This window comes from Eutrema salsugineum, unplaced genomic scaffold (genome assembly GCF_000478725.1).
Source record: "Eutrema salsugineum unplaced genomic scaffold, Eutsalg1_0 scaffold_1, whole genome shotgun sequence".
Classification (NCBI taxonomy): domain Eukaryota; kingdom Viridiplantae; phylum Streptophyta; class Magnoliopsida; order Brassicales; family Brassicaceae; genus Eutrema; species Eutrema salsugineum.
The window spans coordinates 19,048,741-19,068,216 of NW_006256909.1; the positions used below are offsets into that span (position 1 = coordinate 19,048,741).

General features: G+C 41.5%; 3 protein-coding genes and 1 non-coding gene across 4 annotated transcripts; 1 reads left to right on the forward strand and 3 right to left on the reverse strand.

Moving 5' to 3' along the window:
• The first annotated feature begins 2,065 nt into the window (after positions 1–2,065).
• On the forward strand, positions 2,066–3,674 carry LOC18029974 (cytochrome P450 705A22). Its single transcript, XM_006414904.2, has 2 exons — positions 2,066–2,977; positions 3,051–3,674. The coding sequence occupies exons 1-2, from the start codon at positions 2,066–2,068 to the stop codon at positions 3,672–3,674; spliced, it is 1,536 nt and encodes a 511-aa protein (XP_006414967.1).
• A 6,255-nt stretch (positions 3,675–9,929) lies between these two features.
• On the reverse strand, positions 9,930–10,031 carry LOC112082474. Its single transcript, XR_002897148.1, has one exon. It is a non-coding gene; the product is annotated as a small nucleolar RNA R71 (small nucleolar RNA).
• A 3,289-nt stretch (positions 10,032–13,320) lies between these two features.
• On the reverse strand, positions 13,321–13,821 carry LOC112082129 (neuromodulin-like). Its single transcript, XM_024149230.1, has one exon. The coding sequence runs from the start codon at positions 13,819–13,821 to the stop codon at positions 13,321–13,323; it is 501 nt and encodes a 166-aa protein (XP_024004998.1).
• Positions 13,822–18,020: 4,199 nt separating this feature from the next.
• On the reverse strand, positions 18,021–18,521 carry LOC112082130 (neuromodulin-like). The gene has a single exon (XM_024149231.1). The coding sequence runs from the start codon at positions 18,519–18,521 to the stop codon at positions 18,021–18,023; it is 501 nt and encodes a 166-aa protein (XP_024004999.1).
• Between the last annotated feature and the right edge of the window lie 955 nt (positions 18,522–19,476).

Here is a 19,476-nt window from a genome sequence, read left to right on the forward strand (position 1 = left end):
ACACCTAAAAACCCCTTTAAAAATCGATAGTTCTAGACTTCCTTACTCAATCTCTTTCAAAAAAATTTGCAGAAAATATCCTTCTTCCATGTGGATTCGATCCCTAAGTATTACAATTGAATAGTTGTGCAGTTTCAACTTAATTGTTTTGATTTAGGGTAAAACTTTCTCATACCCCGCACACCACATCAGTCTTCACTCACACAGTACCGCGGACCACTTTCCAGTATGTCACCTATCCTAAGATTTCTCCAACTCAAACACTCTTAACTCTAGAGTTTTATCAAGAACAGTGCTCGGAAAGATAAGTGTACTTTGGTGATATAGGTAACCAAATCAATTCTTATAAGCCTAGAAATCGGGATGTTACAATCACCTCCACTCATAGAGTGCAACAACCTTGTTGCGGAATAGAATCCTTTTCCTAGACGGTGTGAGCCCACATGACTCTACACACGTGTTTGGGTTCGGCTCTGATACCACTTATAACGCCTCGACCGCCCCTACCAGTGAGCCCAACATCCTCTCTCTCGGCCATGGGTCTACCCCTGTCCAATGGCCAATGCATTGTCCGAGAGGCTGGTAAGACTTGTTTACTTATCTTGCAATCACTATGTAATCTTTTTACGTGCTTTGTCCATAGACATACGATACTGCAGATCACTTCCTGATAGGTCATTCATGCTGAGATTTATCCAGCTCAAGCACGCTTAAATCTAGAATTCTCTCAAAACCAGTGCTCGGAAAGATAAGTGCACTTTGGTGATATAGATAAACCAAATTAATTTTTATAAGCCTCTCCGCATATATCAGAAATCGGAATATTACATAATAACAGTCTCCATGCTTTGATACCACTTTTGTAACACCCCATCTAGACACATGTCGCCCTGGGGCGGGTTGTGCCATAATACCCAAGGAGGCTTCATTCATTCTTAGATATTCTTACATACTTAGAACCGTTACATCCTCGATTCAACAACATAAATAATACAAATAGGTATTTTAGAAAAACAACATTAACACCAACATTGGTCTCCAAACGTCTGAGCTCCACGTAAAGCTTTCGGCTACTGGTTTCTTGTACAACAAATAGAGTCATACTTACACACTTAGAACCGTTACATCCTCGATTCAACAACATAAATAATACAAATAGGTATTTTAGAAAAACAACATTAACACCAACATTGGTCTCCAAACGTCTGAGCTCCACGTAAAGCTTTCGGCTACTGGTTTCTTGTACAACAAATAGAGTCATGATCAGGGTATTTACCATCTGACTCATCTCTCCGAGGTGAGTGTAGCCGTTGCATAGACCATTAACTAGAGATTCCTAATGAGTCTAAGTTATGACACAATTTTGACTGCCCAAACGGGAATCATCACATAATTCTACACTTGAAGAGAATCGATCCTTGATCTATACATTCAGGCTACAAGGCAACTCTTCAACAAATATAAACCACTAGTCCACTATCACTTGATTAGTTAACTTTTATATTGTTCTTTTTAAATTAAATGTAGAATTTATTCAAAACAATACATGTACACTGTAAAATTGAAAATTTATAGATAAAATTAATTTTTCTATCTATAAACTTTTATATTGTTTCTACAAAACAAACAGGTACATGAACAATCGACCAAGCAAATGTTCAAATCACCAAAACATCGTTCATTCCATGATAGACATATAGTTTCTATTTTATTGAACTTTGTAAACAAAACAAACTGATCTTGAATATATTTATCAAAAAATACAAAATAAAAATTAAAAATAAATATTAAAAATTGGAAAATATATATCGTGCATGAAGTTACGTGCGAATGATGATAGCCGGACTGGAAAAATCATGCAAATATCATGCGAATGATGGTGTATGAAGTTACGTCATGCATAAATGCAAATATCATGAATAACATTAATTCCATCACGATTAATGCAAACTTAACTTCTGATATACACTATTATATACTTTCACATCTCTATTTTCACTTTCTTATATTAATGGATTTAAACAATCCTCCGTTTCATTTTCCTCCTCTCCTCTTTTAAGCAACAATGGCAGCAACGGTCAGCTTTGATTTTCAAAACTGTTTCATCTTAACCCTCTTCTGCCTCTTCTTAACCCTCTTTCTCTTTGTCTTCTTCTTTAAGAAACCAAAGAATGGCTTTGATCTGCCTCCAAGCCCTCCTTCTCTTCCAATTATTGGTCATCTTCACCTTCTCCTCCTTGCTCCTATCCACAAGTGTTTTCATAAAATCTCATCAAAATACGGACCTTTCCTCCATCTCCGCATCTTCCATGTCCCTATCGTTCTCGTCTCCTCTGCCTCAATGGCCCACGAGATATTCAAGTCCCACGACATGTACGTCTCCTTTCGTGGCGCTGTTGCGATTGATGAGTGCATCGTGTTTGGTTCTTTTGGCTTCCTCAGAGCTCCCTATGGAGGTTACTGGAGGTTAATCAAGAAGATCATCACTACTAAGGGGATTGGACCACAGGCGCTGGAGCGATCACACGGAGTTCGTGTGATTGAGCTAGAGCGGTTCTACAAGAACCTGCTTGATAAGGCGATGAAGAAACAGAGCGTCGAGATTGGCGAGGAAGCGATGAGACTCGTTAACAACACCCTTGGAAAGTTGAGCATGGGAAGTGCTTTCTCAGTGGAGGACAATGACGGGGGCAAAGTCTCGGAGTTTACTGTAAAGTTAAGTGCCTTGTCCCGCACGTTTTTTGTGGCACAAATATTTAATGAGCCGCTTGAGAAGCTCGGTATCTCACTATTGAAAAAGGAGATAATGGAGGTTTCACACAGATTTGAGGAGCTTCTTGAGAAAACTCTTGTGAGATACGAAGAGGAAATGGACGACCATCAAGGTACTGAGTTTATGGATACATTGATGGCAGCTTATCGAGACGAAAATGCAGAGTATAAGATCACTAGGAAAAATATCAAGGCGTTATTTGCGGTAAATGGCTACCAATATTTCATTGAGAATCCAAACAAACACAATCATATCAAACAAATATTTGCAACTGCAGGAGCTTTTCTTTGGAGCAGGTGACACGTCTTCTACAACAACGCGGTGGGCAATGGCAGAAATTATCAACAATCCTAAGATCCTTGAGAAATTAAGGGAAGAAATTGATTCTGTGGTAGGTAAAACAAGAATTGTTCAAGAAACTGATTTACCAAAACTCCCTTACTTGCAAGCGGTCGTCAAGGAAACTCTAAGATTGCACCCCGTGGCGCCTGTCTTGTCAAGGGAGTTTGAACAAGGGTGCAAGATCGGAAGATTCTACATACCTGAGGGTACATCACTTGTTATCAATGCTTATGCTGTAATGAGAGATCCTGATTCTTGGGAAGATCCTAATGAGTTTAAGCCAGAAAGGTTTCTAGCTTCTTCAAGATCAGGGCAAGAGGAGGAGAGACGAGAGCAAGCACTGAAGTTCCTCGCTTTTGGAACTGGAAGGAGAGGATGTCCTGGATCAAGTTTAGCTTATATCTTAGTAGGAACCGCAGTTGGAGTGATGGTGCAGTGCTTTGACTGGGAAATCAATGGAGATAATGTCAACATGGAAGAAGCTACCGGATTAAAATTCTTCATGGCTTTGGCTAATCCCCTTACGTGCCGTCCTCTTCCTCGAATCATAAACCATTAACGTTCTGATGATGTGCAGATTCCAAGTTAGTGATTTAAAGGTTTGACTCCATTTACAAACATATAACTATAAAGGTACGGGAAATCATTATGGTGCCTTAATTTTTTTTGCATTCGTTGATGTTGTTGAATGCAGTTTCCCTACCGTATTTTTCAAAATCACATAAATATTTGGGTAATTGTTGTACTCCCAATCTACCATATTTAGTGAAATTACATAAAAAAGTAACATGTCTTTTTTTTCTTTTTTGGTCGGTTATATTTTAACTATAGATTTATTTTTGATCGAACCATGTTACACATAATTATCCTAGGAAAAAATAACTGCCTGCATCACATGCTATTATGATCAACATCTACACAAATACGGCGCAGTTCTCCCTGCAAAAGTAACATGTCTTCAACTAACAAGTATCAAAAGTCAACAAAAATATGGAAGACATTATTCTACTCTCAAAAACCCTAACATCGTGTTAAGAACCATACTCCCTTTCATCTTGGGCTACGTGACATACATTAGTGAAATGTTCCGAGTCAAAAAGGTTTGTGTCGGTTTCGACCCAATTTGATCGAAGAAGCTCAAGGAGAAAAGCAGAACTCTGAGCCAGTTGTAAAAACAATTATGTTCTTTCACCAGTCAGACATAATATACTCATATTATTTTATCCCTTACTAGCATACATCTACCTTAGTTTTTATCTATTTTTCCTTGTGTTCTTGTAGGTTTTCTTTAGTTTTGCATTCATATATATAGGGTGTAGAGTGTCTTAGATGATGTCGTCCAAGGGATTATTGCATGTTTTGGAGTCTCTTTAGGTAACTTTGGAGTTTCGGAGACCTTGGAGGCGCTTAGCTTGGACTTCCCTTGCTAGGAGTGGACTTGGAGAAGCATGCAACTCGAAGACACCCATGCTGGCCAGCAATACCGCTCACTTACCCTTTCTAGAAGTGACCAGCATGGAAGAAGCCTCAGGCCGAGAGAATACTGGGCAGTCATACCAGAAGAGTGACCGGTCTTGGATCTAGAACTTTGAAGAGTCAAGGCAAGAAGGCATCCACACCGGACACAAAGCACCAGGTGCAAGTGATTGGTGTAGAGAAGACCCAAGGCTGAGAGTTTACCCCTCACTCATACCGGCCAGATGTATCCAAATTTTGTAATTTAAACTCAATTCCTCAAACTACTCATATCATTGTAGCATTTGAGGTATCAAACCAAATATGGATTGATAGACACAAGATCTATGGGAATCTATCCTAATCCAAGTCAAACAAGTGGAGTAGTAATTAAACAAGATTAAACAAGAAATGAAGCTAAACAAGAAAGCAATCAACTTAACATGATTAGGGTGCTTAGATGCTTAGTTTATGATGTTTAGGTGCTAGATTCTCATTTAGCTGATTTAGCTGCTCTTAATGCTAGATCTTTCATAATCAGCTTGATCTAGACCTAAGACATTTCTCTACCCACAAAGTGTTTGATAAATGTCTGAAATAGCTAACTAAGAGTTTATGCTTTGATCACCATGAGAATGCTTTTTTGAAGCATAAATGACATATTAGAACTATTTATTAATGCTTCTTGATTATTATTAAATTAATGGGAATTAGGTTTGAATGATGATTAGGATTGTGATCAGTATCTTGAGAAAGAATTTATCTTGTTTTAGAGTTCTAAGTTGATTGGAATTTGAGATTGTGTGATGCTTGTTATATCTTTCTGTGTAAGATTCAGCCTTCTTAGCTCATTACTTTGATGTTTTAGACGTTGTTTGGTCATTTAGTTATTGATTATCATACTTGTTAAATGACTTTTCACTAATGAGAATTAGTCTTGATTAGGTGATAATCATAGGAATTAATGTCTTGAGAAAGGATTAGTCTAAATTAGAAGTTTAGGCTAAAGAGTTGCAAGTGTCTCACTGTTTGCTTAGCATCATGAACTAGTACTGAAAGCACCCTAATCAATTATCACATCTAGAGTCTTAGCTTTTATTATCTTGAGTCTTTATCTTGTTAAGTTGTTTGCTTTCTTTTTTAGCTTCATTTCTTGTTTAATCTTGATAGTTTAATCGTGTTTAATTACTATTCCACTTGTTTGACTTAGATTAGGATAAATTCACATAGCTCTTGTGTCTAGAAATCCACATTTGGTTTTATACCTCAAATGCTAAAATGATATGAGTAGTTTGAGGAATTGAGTTTAAATTACAAAATTCGGATACATTTGGCTTGCCAGCGGATTAGCCTGTTTGCTTCGGACTTGGACAAAAGATTAAGTGTGTTAACTTCTTACAAAACCAAATCCGACTTGCCAGCGGATGAGATTCCAGGTGTCTTTCGAACTGAAATTTGATTTATAAGTTCCCTCCTTATTCTTCCTGAAGGGAATATCATCTGCTTCAGGTCGTAAATCTGCAAGTTGTGTGTACATGACCTTTTCGATCTCATTCAAGACTTCATTAAGATGACGTCTTCTTCTCTGCAACAGCAAACCCACTGTAGCATTGAGAGGAGTACCCAGGTCTATGTATCCTCGCGGGCCTGTCAGATCAATTAGTCTTCCCATGTCTGACCATATATCATACCAAATTTTTGTTCCCCCCCCCCCATTTCGAATGTCAACTCTGTGGAAAGAGCATGCAAGCTGTCAGTATTTTATGATTTTTCTCCACATCCAAGATCCTACCCCTTTGTCGTTGTTGATCGACCAAAACGTTCCTTGTCTAATAAGGTATGTCTGAATCCATTTCACCCATATAGAGGGATGAGATGAGACAATACTCCATATCAGTTATAAACAACAAACACTATTCACCTCCTTTTTATAGCTGGAGACCCAATCCTCCTCCAATTATGATCCTACAAACATCTTCCTAAGCTATTTTTGATTTGCGAGGATTCAAATCCAGGCCTGACAAAAAAAAAAAGCTAAACAAATCTTGTTTATTTCCTTGAGGCATTCTTCACCTGTGAGTCTAAAAACTGCTAACCAAAAGTTAGAAATGCTGTGCAAAATAGAAGGAATGAGTTCCAACCTTTCTGCAATATACAAAGATCACGTTGTCCATGTACTTATATGCCTATGGATCTTCTCCAGAAAAGGAAAATAATCTTTTCTCGACATTTGGTTAGGCAGTCCCAAGTAGCGAACTGGTAAAAGCCCATCAAAGTGAAATTTGTTTGTTATCTTATTTCTCACTGCCTCCGAGACTCCTGCCAGCATATCATAGATTTCTCCATACTTATCCTGAGTCTTGATATCCTTGCAAACTCCTCAAAGACTTTGACAATACCTTCGACCGACCGTACCTTACCAGCTGACAAAATCATGATATTGTCTGCAAAACTCAGATGTGTAAATCCAATGTTCTTACACTTTGCATGATACCGTATTTTATGATAGCTTGCTGCCTTATACATCATTTTGGATAGTACATTCATGCTGATCACGAACAGATATGGCGATAATGAGAAACCCTGTCTCAGTCCTCATTTACTTCAAAAAAAACCAGCCAGCTCTCTATTAACTTGCACCGAAAAAGATGTTGTAGTGATGCAGAGTGATATCCAGTTAATGAATATATCAGGGATATTCATAGCTTTAAGGACATTGAGAAGAAAAGACCACTGAATCGAATCAAAAGCTTTCGAAATATCGATCTTGATTGCACATCAGGCAAAGGTTGTATCTTTGTGATAGTCCTTGATCAACTCTGTTTCCAAGAGGAGATTCTTGATCAGGAACCGGACTTGGACGAAAGCAGACTGATTTATTGCTATAAGGTTTGGCATGAGCTCTTTTAGTCTATTTGTAATGATCTTTGAAATGACTTTGTATATGACGTTGCAGTAGGATATTGGACGATAGTCTCTCATTTCCACAGCCGATGTTTTCTTTGGGATCAAAGCTAGGTAAGAACCCCTTTTCAAAGAAAGATTTTATTGCAATTGTGAATTATTTTTCTACAATTGACCCTGCAGCCTTATAGGATTCAGTATTGTAGCCATCAGGACCCGGTGAATTTTCTGGCATAGAGAATTACACTCTTTTGATCTCATCATCTTTAACCACCTTTACAGGCTTATTTCCTTCCTCTTCCAAACATCTGTACTGAACCAGCTCCTGAAGCTCCTTTGTTGAGATTCCATCAAAATCAGTTGCAATATGTTGCAAAAATTCAGTAAAGAAGCCCTCCGCCTCTGCTTTAATCTCATCTCCATCTGATACCACTACACCATCTCTGTGCTTGATTTTCCTTATAGTGTTTATTGCTTCTCGAGCAACAACAGCTTTCTGGAAGGTCTTTTTGTTACCATCTCCCGTTTTTATCCAATGAATCTTTGATCTCTGTTTTAAGAAGTTTTCCTCCAACCTCAAAATGAAATCCCATCGCCTATAAGCTGCATTCTCCTCCTCCATATTCTGAGTGGAGGGATTCATCGTGTTTCCACCCTGCTTCTCACAGAGTTTCAAAAGCCTCTTTGGTTTTTCTCGATAGATTTCCCATTCTGTTCTTTGCAAGAGAGCGGATTAGAGGCTTTAGCGCCGTAAGCTTTTTTGTGAACCGGTATATGGAAAATGTCGAAGAAAAAAGAGGTCGAGTATCACTCCAGAACTTAACATGGGTTTGAACTCATCTAACTCTGCCTTAGCATTGACACATTGAAACAGCTTCTTTCCCTCTGTTTTTCCTGCTTCCAAGTAAAAACAATATTGTAAATGGTCTGAACACCCCCTGCCTCAAAAACACTGTATTAATGCGGATAAACTTGACTCTACCTAGGAATTTTAAGAACTCTGTCGAGTTTTTTTGAGATGAGACCATCTTCTCTCTTATTACACCATGTGAATAATGTCCCATGATAAGCCATATCCTCCAAATGACAGTCAATTACCAGACCTTGAAAATCTCTCATTTCTGGCAGGATAAATGACGAATTTCAATATTCTGAGTGCTCCTAGAATCTCATTAAAATCACCGACGCAAATCACTGAGGCTTATTGAGAATGATAGGAGAATTTGGATGATCCCTAATGTCACTCCATAATTTGCGTCTTTTCTCTGGTAAATTTGAAGCATAGATAAAAGAAAGAAAAAAGAACTCTTCTTCTTTATTATTTAGCTTCACTGAAACTGTAATCATTTGACCACTTTAAAAACAAAAAATTCAGTCGCACTTGAGATCCCCACACCATAGATACGGCCAAGACGGTTGAACTTGTAGTTCGTTATTACTGACTAATCTCTAAAGATCGATGATGCAACTCGCATTGCTTTACCCTTCTTAACTCTTGTCTCCAAAAGACCACCAAACTGAAAACCGTTACTCTGAACCCACGTCCTTATTATGGAATTTTTTGTTGATTTGTTTAAGCCTCGAACATTCCAAAAAAGCCCTGACATCTTCTAGTTTTGGTCTTTGGTGCTCTTACACTCGAAACACTAGGTTTGGGGTCTCTAGTACTTGGAGCAATTGAGTCTACCAAAGTTTTACTAGCCGCTTTTGAAGCATGAGGTAGTGGGGGCCGGCTAATTGGGATTAGCTTTCAATATTAAGATTTTAGGTCTTCTTGTGATCAAGCTTTTTATTTACTAATATCTTTCACTTTCATATTGCTACTCTCTCTTATAGGTGCATGAACACAAGAAGTAGAGGTGGAGACAATCTAAGCCCCAACATTGATGACATCCATCAGGTAGAGAGTAGGGCAAGGAGACGAAGAGAGAGGTCTGAGCATTTGCAAAGGTTGGATATAAATAAAAGAGAAGAACAAGCTGTGGGTAATCAGGCTGGCAGAGCTACTGGGTAACAACAAGCACACGTCCAAGGTCAAGGTATCCAAGCTGCACAAGTCAATAAACCACCAGAACATTCTCAGCGTGGACCTAACCTGGTTGGAGCTGGAGCTGCATCAAATGCCTATGCAAACCGAAAAGGGATACAAGATCCACCAGTACAAAACAACAACTTTAAGCTAAAAGTTGGTCTGATCAACATTGTCAAGGAAACAAATTTCATGGGTTTGCTATGGAGGACCCTCTATACCACCTTGATCAGTTTGATAGAATATTTGGGTTAACTGAGATAAATGGATAATAAGAAGACAGCTTCAAGCTCAAGCTTTTTTTTTCTTTTTTCTCTTGGAGACAAAGCTCATCTATGGGAGAAAAACCTTCCTGGCTCCATAACAACCTGGGATCAATGAAAAAAGATATTCTTTGCTAAATTATCCTCTAGCTCTAGAACAGCAAGGCTAAGGAATGAAATCTTTAGTTTTACACAGAAAAACCATGAGAATTTCCGTGAGTCATGGGAAAGATTCAAGAGCTACACCATTCAATGTCCATGGATTCAGTGATGCATCACTTCTAAGCACACTCTATAGGGGAGCCCTCCCTAAGATCAGACTACACCTAGACACTGCATCAAATGAAAACTTCTTCACAAAGGAGGTCATAGAAGCTATGGAACTTGTGGAAAATAAAGCACAGAGTGTTGAAAATTATGGTGCTGAATATGAGAGATCCTCAAGAGAAGAAGGGTCCTTTGAAGCACTGAGGACAAAGGACATCAAGGTTATAAATGAGAAGATAGAAAAACTTCTACTAGCTTCTCAAAAGACTATCAAATTAGTTGGAGATGCACGCCAAGGGTTCCAATACAATGTTCAAGGTGAAGACATCCAAGCAGAAGTGAAATTTGAGGGTGGCCAATGAGATTACCAAAAAGGCTTCAACTACTATAAGAATCACCCCAATTTTTATAGGAGTAAACACGTCGCTAACCCACAAGACCAAGTCTATCCCACCCAGAACAACTTCACTCAAGGTGCCCAACAACAAGGTTTTGTCCCTCCCAATAACAAAGTATAGCTCAGAGCTTAGGCCCTAAAGATCAAGAAATGAAGAATATGCTTCAACAGATACTACAAGGTCAAGCTTATGGTGCTATGGACTTGAGCAAGAAAATGGCTGAGATCCACAAAAAAGTAGACTGCTCTTACAATGACCTGAGTTTAAAGCTTGAGACTTTCAGCACCAAGATAAGGCAAATGGAGAACAAAGGAGTCTCTTCTTCTCAAAATCAAGGATCTTTACCAGGGAAGTCAGCGAAAAATCCCAAGGAGTATTGCAATGTTATAATATAAAGTGAGATGCACTCTATTGATGAAGATGAAGAAGCTACTATAGAAGAATTTGAGAAACTTTTCTAGGGTTCCTTTGATGAAGACATGAGGTTCTAGGAGATAAACCTTGTACCTAGAGATGCCCCCTCACAACTCAATGAGGACATTTAGAATATAGGTGGGGAGGTTGCCTTTGAGACTGGTGTTGCTGTGGTAAATGACGTCTATGAAGCTGGTAGAGACAAAGTTAAGGTAGTTGGTGACAAGAAGACCAAAGAAAAGCCCAAGGAAGAAGAGAAAGCTCATATGCCGCCAATTTATTAACCCCCACTTCCATCCCCAGGCCGCTTTCTTTATAAGAATGAAAAGAAAGTCTTTAAGAGCTTCAGAACAAGCATGGAGAGCATTGGAGTACCTTTGTCTCATGTGGAGAATCTGCATCAAATCACTGGGCATCTAAAGTTCGTAAAGGCTGTTCTTCATAAAGTCTTTTGGAGATCTATGGTTCACCAATTAAGCACAACTAGCATTGAGCCTGTAAACGCAAGATTCTTAGTTCAAGAACAAAACATAACTTGACACAGAGTTTTTCTTTTGAATGAACTTTATTGCTAGTAAATCTGTTAATCAACCTTACAAGTTTCTAACACGATTTAGGACAGACTCAAGACACACCTTGATCTGCCGCCCTAGCTCTCTCCGTTCTTCGATCTATACTTAATCTCAGAACTCCCCTAGAAAACCCCTTAACCCTTAATGCAGATCCTAATACCCGAATCTCTCACCCTTATGCTAAGTGCTATCTAGTAGTTATGTTAAGCACATACAAAGCTTTAACACATCTACTTATACCTAGTAGTCTATGCGGCTATACTCGCCAAAACCCTACACCACAGCTTCCATTTTTGTCGCTTGGTGCATGTTTCCTATTTTCTTAAACTTTTGCATGTTTAAGGAAATCTTCCATTCTTCCCGATTTGCTCTGCTACTCTCATCCAGCTTTGCTTCCATTCCAAGACTCGCATTCCTAATGGTCCAGCTCAGCTACTCGTCCAGCTCCTCATTCCAAATGCTTCGCTTGTCACGTACTCCATGCTTGTGGCATTCCGTGCTTCAGTTCCGCTGATACAACAACTGCTTCAGGCGCAGCTACATCTTCAATCTCCCTCTTTTTAGCTTCATGTGACTCACAAGCACCTGTACTTAACACAAGAAGACACAAGAACAAGCACACAAACCAATACTTCCCATGGAACTAAAAATGATATTCCATTCATTAAAAACAATCCAAAATAAGTTACAAGTCAGAGTCAGAAAACTTACTTGCAAACGAGTCAATCAGCATGTTGACCACACTTTGTAGATGACCGAGCGCACGACTCACATCCTGAAGTGCCAAGGTCACTTCATTTGCACTAGCCGGTGCCAAGGGAACTCGAATTACTCTGAGAGGTGCACTTTGAGTCCTACCAGGAGCAGCGTCGGATGGTCTGAACGATGCATCAGGAGGTGGAGCACGGAATGACCGAAGTGGCACACTAGGTGACATTTTGACAACGTCGGTTAGTGCCTGCGGTGGAGGGGACAGAGATCATGGTGCCTCAGCCTTTTGCTTCTCCTTCTTCTTTTCCTTCTTCGCCTTGGCAGCCTCTGAACTCTTCTCCACTTCGAGAGTCCTTCTTGTACCGGAATGAGACAATGTGAGTCTCTTCTCTCCGTAAATGAGGCTCAAGCTGCACATTCAGAATCTTCTTAATCAAACAAAGAAACACCAAGTAACGGGTGTCCTTTTTGATGATCTTGCTCATCAGAAAAATCTGCTTGAAGGCCAGCTTTCCGAAATCCACCCGCACACCGTGACTCAGTTTGTACACCAGTCTGGCACATTTCTCAGAGATATGGTTCTTGTTGGTGGAGGAAATTCAGTTGTACACGGAGATGACGATCAAGGCAGCGAACATAGGAGGCAGATCTCCCGTGGTCAAACCACTCCAACTGCTTCTACCCTTCGACAAGTGCTTGACCAGATCATACAGAGAAACTGCATCAGCTACTCCCTCTTGTTGTACCTCTGCCTTATTCAATGGCTCAAGATTGAGCACTTGGTTGGTCAACATCGGGGAGAACCTGTATTCAAATCCCTTGAGAGTGACTCGAATCTCCTGATCTGGTGCTGAAGGTATATCACCCGGAAGTCCCGCATAGAATTCCTGAACCACTTATGGGACATATAGAGCGATTCCAACAACCATCGGCTCTAGACCACCATCCTTGATCATCTTAATGTACCCCCATTGGTCAGTCTCACCTACATCAATACTTCGCTCACACCAAAGATGTCGAGTAGCAAAGTGTTCATACATTGCTTGACTGGGAGATGGCTGTTCTTTGCGAGACCGAGCCTTCTTGGTTCACTTCTGTGGAGCCGATTCAGGGACTGGTTCAGGTGCTGCTTTCGACGCTGGAGATGGTTCAGTTATGGGTTTCTTCGATGAAGCTGGGAGTCCCAACGCCTTCAGCGTCTTCCTTTGCGAGCAGCTTTCGCAGCCTGTTCTTTCACCGAGACAGAAGTCGGCGAGGCTCCAGAATCCGATGACGCTTCTTCGGCTTGATCTTGAGCAACAGATTCAGGCTCCGTAGGCTTGATTATGGGTTCTTGAACCTCGAGAGGTTGAGAATCCCCTGATTTCTTATTCTCCTCAACCTCCGCCTCATCTTCGTCGACTTTCTGGGTAGTCTCGGAATCAGCCTTGGCTTCTCCGTCGCCGGGTTTTGCTTCGGGATTCACAGAAGTGGAACTCTGGGAATCTTCTTCATTTGCAGTAGCGAAAGTGCCTGAGCTATCAGCTGGAGCATCGGACGCTGCAGGATTTTCGTCAGTAGCTGCAACAGGAGGATTTGGATTCTCTTCACTGGGATCATCAATCAGATGAGGCTTTTGTTCATTGCCATCTGCATGCACCATCTTCGCCTCAGATCTTGCGCCAATAAGTCCTCTCCGAGTTCTCTTCACCATTGACGATGCTCTTCTTGATTTGCCTTTGTGAACGAGAAATCCTGGGGTTTAAATCAGGAAGTGGCTCTGATCTTTCGGATTCCCACTTCCCGTAAATAACTCTCCACTTTCCTGTTTTCCCACTTTTCCACTTCTTTTCAACTTCCACCGCCTTTTGGGCCTCTTCTCTACCAAATTAGGCCCAATACGCAGAATGTCACCATAGACCCATCAAGGGCTTGAAAATTCTGGCCCACTTTCCTGTTTCACATGTAACAATAGCACTGGGACACAAACTGCATCAAAGGCACACACACATGTTAGACCATCAATATTCACAGGCACTTTCAAGCGTAAGCCACTGGGAAATAAGCAGTTAGTGACACTTCAACTATCACCTATGCACTGGCTTTTGAAAACAACTTTTGTACACATTATTTACAATTTTTCCTTTAAAGTGCACCTGAGTCTGATACAGCCTCTGAGTCACGAGACACTTTCAGCTTGTTTTGATTCATAGGGGTCTGGCCATCCTGATTCACGGGCTGACTTTCACACCCAACTACCTTTATCGACCCCTTTTCCAGTTTTCAACCTTTATCCACGGGTGTCGTACCAAGGGAGGATCTTTCTTTTGAGAGGATTATTTGCAAGCTGCTCCCCTTTTTTTGTTTTTTTTTTCTTTCCTCCCTTTCTGGTTTGAGTGCGATGAGCTTGTTTCATCACTTGACTTCTCAGAAACTAGCTCAACTTTCATTCTACTCCGTGAAACCTGTACTGACGTCAAGGTACGACGGCAGCTGAGGCAGCTCTTTTCCACCAGAACGATGACTCCAGACTGAATCTAAACCTTGAGGGCCCCCTGAGTCAGTTTCTGTATCAGTCCTTCACACTTCACAAACCATTACATACCGTAAACCCCAATCGAGTTTCTTAAGGTGACAAAACGTTTAAAATCTAGGGGGTTTGTAAATAAATCAGCCAGTTACAAATCAGTGACAATATGTTCATCACTACCTGTTTCTCCTCCACTAGCTCACGGATGAAGTGGTGCCTTATATCGATATGCTTGGTCCTAGAGTGCTGCACCGGATTCTTTGAAATACTGATAGCACTTTTGTTGTCACAGTGAACCAGTAGTGGTCCAGAATCCATCCCATAATCTGCTGACATATGCTTCATCCACAGGAGTTGACTACAGCAGCTCCCCATAGAAATGTACTCTGTTTCTGCGGTAGACAATGAGACAGAATTATGCTTCTTACTAAGCCATGAAATCAGATTGTTACCAAGGAAGAAACAACCTCCACTTGTGCTTTTCCGATCGTCTGCACAACCTGCCCAGTCTGCGTCACAGTATCCCACCAAGTTTTTGTTCGACCCCTTGGAATACCAGATCCCCAACTCGATGGTCCCTTTGACATACTTGATGATTCTGTTCACTGCTTCGAGATGCAACTACTTGGGTTTTGCTTGATACCGAGCACATATGACCACACTTAGGCACAGATCTGGTCTACTTGCTGTGAGATACAGCAAGCTCCCAATCATCCTTCGATACACTGTTGGATCAACATCTTTCCCATCCTCATCTCGAGTAAGCTTGGCTGTAGTACTTATTGGGGTATTAGCCTCCTTACACTGATCAAGCTTGAATCATGTAAGCAAATTTTTCGCATATGTGCTATGCGATATGAACACCCCATATTTGGATTGAGTTATTTGCAGACCCAGAAAGTAACGCAGCTCACCAACCATACTCATCTCAAACTCTTGAGTCATGCTTGTAACAAATCTATCCACAAGTGACTGAGCTGTTCCACCAAAGATGATGTCGTCCACGTAGATTTGAACTATCATGATCTGTCCATTCTGCTCATAGATGAACAAGGTCTTGTCAACACTTCCTATAACATACCCTTGTTCAACCAGAAACCCAGTGAGTCGTTCATACCAAGCACGTGGAGCTTGCTTCAAGCCATAAAGCGCTTTCTTCAGCTTCTACACATACTGTGGATGCTGAGCATCTTCAAACCCTTTCGGCTGCTCCACATACACTTCTTCTTGGAGTACTCCATTAAGAAACGCACTCTTGACATCCATATGATATACCCTGAAGTTTAGGATACACGCCATCCCAAGAAATAACCTAATTGACTTAAGTCGTGCTACAGGTGCAAATGTTTCTTCAAAATCGACTCTCTCGACTTGTGAGAACCCTTGTGCGACCAGCTTTTCTTTGTTGTGAACCACCACTCCATTCTCATTAATCTTTTTCTTGAAGATCCACTTGGTTCCCACTACATTACCTTCCAGAGGTCTTGGGACAAGTTCCCACACGAACTGCTCCAGCTCCTGTTCCATGGCAATGATCCAAAATTCATCACTCAGTGCCTGTCTCACATCTCGGGGTTTGATGACAGAGATGAAGCAAGTAAACAGAACCATCTCCGAGAACTTCCCAACCATTTTTTTGAAGTCTAGCTGAACCCCTCGGGTCCTTCTTCCTTCATTCACATCACCAATAAGATCCGAGAGTGAATGATTCCTGTGGACTTGCTGAACATCAGACAATGTACCTCAACTATCTGATCACCTTCCCCAGTGGGTGCTGCCACTTGATCTTCCTCCCCTTCGTCTGAGTCACCAACTGCAGCAGTTCCTTCCCATCTCGTATGAGCGTAGTCATCAAACACCACATTCACTGACTTGATTAACACTTTTGATCTGAGGTTGAACACCCTGAAAGCAGTGCTGTTCCCATAGTGTCCCAGGAATATGCATTCATCGCTTCTTGAGTCAAATTTCCCGAGAAAGTCCTTGTCATTAAGAATATAACACCTGCAACCAAAGACATGAAAGTAACTCAAGTTAGGGATTTTTCCTTTCCACAGTTCATAAGGTGTCTTACTAGTTTCCTTTCTAATGTAGACTCGATTTATGATGTAGCAAGTAGTATTGACTGCTTCAGCCCAGAATTTATTTGGCACTTGGTTCCCATGCATCATTGCGCGTGCCATCTCCTGCAGTGTTCTGTTCTTCTGTTCTACAACACCGTTCTATTGTGGCGTCCTGGGTGCTGAGAACTGGTGAGCAATTCCATTACTCTCACAGAAAAGTTTCATGAATTCATTCTGAAACTCGCCACCATGGTAACTCCGGATGTTCTTTATACTACCACGCTGATTCATGAGTTACAACGCCCATATAATGAAGCTTGCAGCCATCTCTGACTTTTCTCGAAGAAACCTGACCCCGGTGAATCTCGAGAAATCATCCACAAGGACAAACACATAACGCTTGCCACCCAAACTGTCTGTTTGCACCGGTCCCATCAGATCCATGTGAACTAGATCAAGAACTGCTTTTGACTGTACATCAGGTACCCTCTTGTGTTGCACTTTAACTTTCTTGCCTTGAGTGCATGGACCACACACTGAGTTATCAACTCCCTTGAGTAATCAAACAAAGAAACACCAAGTAACGGGTGTCCTTTTTGATGATCTTGCTCATCAGAAAAATCTGCTTGAAGGCCAGCTTTCCGAAATCCACCCGCACACCGTGACTCAGTTTGTACACCAGTCTGGCACATTTCTCAGAGATATGGTTCTTGTTGGTGGAGGAAATTCAGTTGTACACGGAGATGACGATCAAGGCAGCGAACATAGGAGGCAGATCTCTCGTGGTCAAACCACTCCAACTGCTTCTACCCTTCGACAAGTGCTTGGCCAGATCATACAGAGAAACTGCATCAGCTACTCCCTCTTGTTGTACCTCTGCCTTATTCAATGGCTCAAGATTGAGCACTTGGTTGGTCAACGTCAGGGAGAACCTGTATTCGAATCCCTTGAGAGTGACTCGAATCTCCTGATCTGGTGCAGAAGGTATATCACCCGGAAGTCCCGCATAGAATTCCTGAACCACTTATGGGACATATAAAGCGATTCCAACAACCATCGGCTCTAGACCACCATCCTTGATCATCTTAATGTACCCCCATTGGTCAGTCTCACCTACATCAATACTTCGCTCACACCAAAGATGTCGAGTAGCAAAGTGTTCATACATTGCTTGACTGGGAGATGGCTGTTCTTTGCGAGACCGAGCCTTCTTGGTTCACTTCTGTGGAGCCGATTCAGGGACTGGTTCAGGTGCTGCTTTCGACGCTGGAGATGGTTCAGTTATGGGTTTCTTCGATGAAGCTGGGAGTCCCAACACCTTCAGCGTCTTCCTTTGCGAGCAGCTTTCGCAGCCTGTTCTTTCACCGAGACAGAAGTCGGCGAGGCTCCAGAATCCGATGACGCTTCTTCGGCTTGATCTTGAGCAACAGATTCAGGCTCCGTAGGCTTGATTATGGGTTCTTGAACCTCGAGAGGTTGAGACTCCCCTGATTTCTTATTCTCCTCAACCTTCGCCTCATCTTCGTCGACTTTCTGGGTAGTCTCGGAATCAGCCTTGGCTTCTCCGTCGCCGGGTTTTGCTTCGGGATTCACAGAAGTGGAACTCTGGGAATCTTCTTCATTCGCAGTAGCGAAAGTGCCTGAGCTATCAGCTGGAGCATCGGACGCTGCAGGATTTTCGTCAGTAGCTGCAACAGGAGGATTTGGATTCTCTTCACTGGGATCATCAATCAGATGAGGCCTTTGTTCATTGCCATCTGCATGCACCATCTTCGCCTCAGATCTTGCGCCAATAAGTCCTCTCCGAGTTCTCTTCACCATTGACGATGCTCTTCTTGATTTGCCTTTGTGAACGAGAAATCCTGGGGTTTAAATCAGGAAGTGGCTCTGATCTTTCGGATTCCCACTTCCCGTAAATAACTCTCCACTTTCCTGTTTTCCCACTTTTCCACTTCTTTTCAACTTCCACCGCCTTTTGGGCCTCTTCTCTACCAAATTAGGCCCAATACGCAGAATGTCACCATAGACCCATCAAGGGCTTGAAAATTCTGGCCCACTTTCCTGTTTCACATGTAACAATAGCACTGGGACACAAACTGCATCAAAGGCACACACACATGTTAGACCATCAATATTCACAGGCACTTTCAAGCGTAAGCCACTGGGAAATAAGCAGTTAGTGACACTTCAACTATCACCTATGCACTGGCTTTTGAAAACAACTTTTGTACACATTATTTACAATTTTTCCTTTAAAGTGCACCTGAGTCTGATACAGCCTCTGAGTCACGAGACACTTTCAGCTTGTTTTGATTCATAGGGGTCTGGCCATCCTGATTCACGGGCTGACTTTCACACCCAACTGCCTTTATCGACCCCTTTTCCAACCTTTATCCACGGGTGAAGAAAGCTTTTCGTACCAAGGGAGGATCTTTCTTTTGAGAGGATTATTTGCAAGCTGCTCCCCTTTTTTTGTTTTTTTTTGTTTCCTCCCTTTCTGGTTTGAGTGCGATGAGCTTGTTTCATCACTTGACTTCTCAGAAACTAGCTCAACTTTCATTCTACTCCGTGAAACCTGTACTGACGTCAAGGTACGACGGCAGCTGAGGCAGCTCTTTTCCACCAGAACGATGACTCCAGACTGAATCTAAACCTTGAGGGGCCCCTGAGTCAGTTTCTGTATCAGTCCTTCACACTTCACAAACCATTACATACCGTAAACCCCAATCAAGTTTCTTAAGGTGACAAAACGTTTAAAATCTAGGGGGTTTGTAAA